Genomic DNA, 4,916 nt, shown 5'->3' with positions numbered 1-4,916 from the left:
AGCCTAGGCCTTGTTCACTACTAGTTAGAAAGAAGAAAACAACTTGAATCATAAAGGCAAAATCAAATTCACACTGTGCAATCCGGCTGTTCAAGGGCAAGACTAGTCCAGTCTGAAGAATGATAATTGATATTCATCAGAAACCTGATCCATTAGTAGGAAAAACTTATGCTTACCAAACTAGTACATGAGTCTGAAAATTAAATCGCAGGTCCATGGTACAACTGGGTATATGCTATTTATATCACACTGCAGTACTGCACTGACCGTTTCAATTTCTTTCCCATTTCTTCCGCATAAGACCTCTAGATAACTTTCTGGACAACCCTTTCTCTGCTTGGACTCTGCAAAACAGAAACAGGATGCTGTACTCTTTTGCGTATATGAGTTTGTGTTTCTCTGCAGCTGCTGCCATTTTGACCAATTTCACAAGCAACTACATCACTCTTCACATGGTTTAATCTTGAAACATTTATTGAAGAAGTTTCTAACAAGTTTTAGGATGCCATAATATCATAATCATAGTTAATGGATGAAAATGACTCATCTTTTCCTCAAGTTATAGAGAAGTGGTTCAGGACTGTATTGGAGAATCAATTCAGCCTTGTTTTTCTTGATTCACTTTATATATTAACAAGTCTAGGAGAAAAATATGAGAAATCATGACAGCACTATATTATCTTTGAACAAGCACACTAAATATCAGTACACTTGCATAATACAATCGTCATCACAAACTCATATGACATTAAGAAACAAAACTTGGCTATCTAGTCTCATTGGTTGGCTCTATGCATACCCTGCGCCGGTCATCCCAACTGTCGAACTTGCACGATTTTCTTTGCGGGCAGCCTGAGCAGCAGTGGCCTTGGTGAAATACATGTAGAAGTAAACGTTCAGAATCATTGTTGCAACCACAAATACTGCTCCTGCAATAAAAACGCCTTTCCGCAATGTTTCACAGGAGAAGTTGTGAGCAAGAATCATTCCCCGATATTTGGTGTGGTATGCATTTTTTGTAGCTCCTGCTATTAAACACGCTTCGGCTACCAGAAACGTTGCCCTGCAGACACACAGAATATCACAAAATTATAGTTCAAACATCTTGGAAGAAGGCCATGTTAAGTTCAGTTCAAGTAAATGCACAGATGAAGATTTCCTCAGTGCTCTGTTTTGGGACACTGGAATTGGAACCGATGATCATACCAAAACTTACAGACAGGGCTTGATGTAGAAAGATATGGCACAAGTAAAAAGGAGCAAATGATAGTATCAATTAAATTAGTACGAACATCGCAAGTCTTGACGATCGAGGGGTTAAGAAAAGAGGGATATGCATCAATCAGTATCAGTGAGTAAGGTTCCCTCGTTGATGGAGAACGAGAAAAATGTACTTGGTATGCTTAAATTCTAACCATGATGAGATAAAGTAGATGATGGTCCAAGCTCGATTCCCACCCGGAGCTAAAGGTCTCCCGAAACACATGCACTTTGTTACACCCATCAGTAGGGATTCACCAGAAAGAAGAAACAGAAAAGCACCCACTCCATAACCAGTAGCAACATCTGAGCTGTAGACGCAGTATGTAGCATTATTTTGATCAGTCATCATATGGCCCTGTCATGCAAAAATAGATGAGCCATATAAAAATCAGTTCAAGAATAACAAGCTGCTCTAAAATATCAAATTCAGCACAAACATTCTGGACTACTCGAACCAACCATAAAATATGACTCCATAATGCTAAACTGCAAAGGTGGGGGAACAATGATTACTGACATGTACATAATGCCATAACAATTTTAGAGTTGCCTATTTGTAAAACTATTTATACACAGTTCCCCTAAAAACCACTCTCTCTGTGTGTCAAATGATTGCATAATTTAGTCATCCATGAAGCTGTTTTTTTTACTTTTCAATAAAATTAATCTAATCCCAAACTTGTCCCAAGTGCCACAAGGCTAGTATACCGTAACTTAGGGGCGGATCCAGCCCACTTTTGGGTGGGCCCTCAATTTTTTTTTTTAAATACTAATATATATAATTTTTGGATTTTGGCCCACCCTAACAAAAATATTAATATGTAATTAGTTTTTATTTTGGCCCCACCCTAAAAAAAATTTCTGGATCCGCTACTGCCGTAACTAATAGGTAATTTTCTATTTAAGAGTAAGGTATGCGTCCCTGCAATCAAGATTCATTTTTTCCCCTTAAGTGGTTCTGTAAAATCCTTGTACAAACCAAATCAGGGCCTAAAAGACTTTCCAAACAAAAGGAAGACAAATAAAAATCCATAACTGATTATTTATGCCATTGAGGCCTCAACTTGTATAGCTGAATCATGGAAGCTATTTTAGCCAAGTTGGGAGGAAAAACTGAGGCGCAATTTCGAAATCCATAAACGGATTATTATTGTAACCAAGGCCAAAGACAAATAGCTAAAGCTTATTTTAGATCCAAAGCAATTAATAGTGGCCAAGCCTACGGCATAAGGCAAAAGGTGCACTAAATTGTAGTATGGTTGCTTATGAACCCTTTAAGCTCTTAATCTATTTTAGTAGTTGAGTTAAAAACAGGAGCCAAAAAGAAGCATCAAATAATCATAGTCCACCAAATAAACATCTTGAGGCATTAGATGTAGCAGAAATAAGCTTTTCAATAATCTCGTAATCACTTTCACAACTTCCCACCAGGTATTGGCTCCCAATCTTACCTAAGAAAACAACGCAGATAAGGGGCACTAGACTGTTGCTTTTACCTTCATGTGTATCTCTATTAACTTTGGCAGATAAACATAAACTCAAACTATCTATCACAAGGCTGTCATAGAAATTTGGTTAAATTCATTATGATAGACTGATCTGACCAGGAAATGCCTTTTTGTTACCATACACACCAAACTCCAGAGTAGAAGTGACAAGGCTCAAGGCACGCCTATTTGTTTGCTGACACCAAGATGCTATAAATTATTATAGTGGCTCATTGGACAAAATTCAAAGTATCTATTGAGAAGCCAACCAAGACAAATGCCTCAGTAGGAGGTTTACAATGTCATAGAGGACACAAGATACTTGGAATATGTCTAAACTAATCGCTCTGTACTCATAGGGAGATAGAAGATTAAGTTCATTGTATCCAAAAAGTTGATTATATACTGCTCTGTTGCATAGTTTGCAGTACAACTTCCACTTAGATTTTCCATAGTAAAGTTCATTTTACAGAAATTACAGAAACACTCAGAGCATTTCTACTAACTTGGCAATTGACTGGTGAAAACTGATGGCAATGCAACTAACTGTAGTTGGAGGTAAAAAACTCATGCCATATGTTACTCTATTGAAGATTTTGGTCTGGAATTTTGTATCACATTCAGAAACATTTCACCAGCCACATCAACTAAAATGCAACTGACTGACTCTAGCTTCTAGCAAATCCACCGTCCCCTTACGGCTAAAAACAAGCATAAGCATACTTGTTAGAAAAAAAGACAGTAAAATCTTGCGACTGTATCATTCTCTTCCAACTCACCAAAAAGTTAAAAAGCTGTTTGTACTCAAACATTTTGGACAAATCATTACCAAAAGATATTCAGAGCAGAACTAAAGGACATTGATAATGGAAATGTAACATCATGACTTGAGTACCAAATCACATTCTTAACAGTCTTGGTAATGTTAACCCAATATTAATTCCCTGAATTGGAAAATCAAAAAAATACTTCATGACACTACAATATCAAACACTCAACATGGTAAAAAAGCCTTCACATAAAACAGCAATCAATCAACAAAGACATAATTTTTTTTTCCCTTAAAAGTTCAACCTTTGCAATCATTACAAGAATCCCAGCACTCAACCAACTGAAAAATCTAAACCAGCCAAGTAGATTAAACTAAATCACTAGACTTACAACTTACTAAAGAACCCTAACCTTGAACAAACAAAAAAGACTCACACATAAAACCAATCAAACTAAAAACACAAAGGAAAAACAAAGATCCACCCAAGTACACAAATGACATAACAACACAAAATCTGCATCCAAAATCTAAACACAAAATTGAATCAAAACAGAAAAAAACAAAGTACTTACAACACTTCTCCTTCTTTCAGCAGCAATGGCGAAACCAAAAGCCACCAAGCTTAGAACGACGACGAGCAGGTGGACGAGGGTGGAGCCCTTCCCTTCTCCCAACACTCCCATGTTTGGATTTTGAGTAATGAGAAGCCCAAGCTTGAAGCTGAGTGGGAACTTACAACTGAACTGTTGAAGTGAAAAAAGATGAAGACTTTGGACTTGCATTATACGCGGTAGTGGCATATAAAGCAGTGAATAGTGAGTCACTACTTCCCTCCACGCGACCTCATGGAGCGTTGCCAATACTCTACGGTTAAAGTTAAGGTCAATTTCACTAACAACCCTAACATTTGTGGGTGTGTTTGTTTATTAGAATTTTTGAACAAGTTGAGTTGAGTGGTTATTACAAAGTAGGATTTAAAAATTAACAAAAATATTCTCACCCACCTATTAAATGCCAATAGCCGACCACCACAGCCGGAGGGTAACCGATAGGTGCCGTAATGACGCATGTGTAATACCTTCTTTCTTAGCTAGTAAACGCGGAAAATATACTATGTTAAACATACATAGGTATAAAATGAAAAATAATGAGCCTAAAATTTTCTTTACTTAATATATGATTCTTTACATAACACAAAATAGTATATACAATAACTTTAATAACGGTGGACAGTAGTGTCATTTCTCTCCGCTTCTCGACGTCCATCCGACCGCTTCTCATATATTTCCTGCAAAACATGGAGAAACAACGGGGTGAGCACTAATTGCTCAGTAAGTAAATCCTCTACTCTTCTATTCCCGTGATTTAATCTTGAGTTCTTTCCTTATTCTATT

The 4,916-nt window shown here is 37.0% G+C and overlaps 1 protein-coding gene across 1 annotated transcript; it reads right to left on the bottom strand.

Annotated features, from left to right (window-relative positions):
* Positions 1-583: 583 nt before the first annotated feature.
* Positions 584-4,278, bottom strand: LOC116128309. The gene is made up of 3 exons (XM_031414018.1): positions 4,095-4,278; positions 1,416-1,618; positions 584-1,063 (listed from the first exon to the last, which is right to left on the bottom strand). The coding sequence occupies exons 1-3, from the start codon at positions 4,203-4,205 to the stop codon at positions 790-792; spliced, it is 588 nt and encodes a 195-aa protein (XP_031269878.1). The 5' UTR covers positions 4,206-4,278; the 3' UTR covers positions 584-789.
* Positions 4,279-4,916: the final 638 nt, after the last annotated feature.

This window comes from Pistacia vera, unplaced genomic scaffold, assembly GCF_008641045.1.
Source record: "Pistacia vera cultivar Batoury unplaced genomic scaffold, PisVer_v2 Contig199, whole genome shotgun sequence".
Lineage (NCBI taxonomy): Eukaryota > Viridiplantae > Streptophyta > Magnoliopsida > Sapindales > Anacardiaceae > Pistacia > Pistacia vera.
Note: the sequence above shows the minus strand (reverse complement) of the source record. Positions and strands in the feature narration are given on the sequence as shown.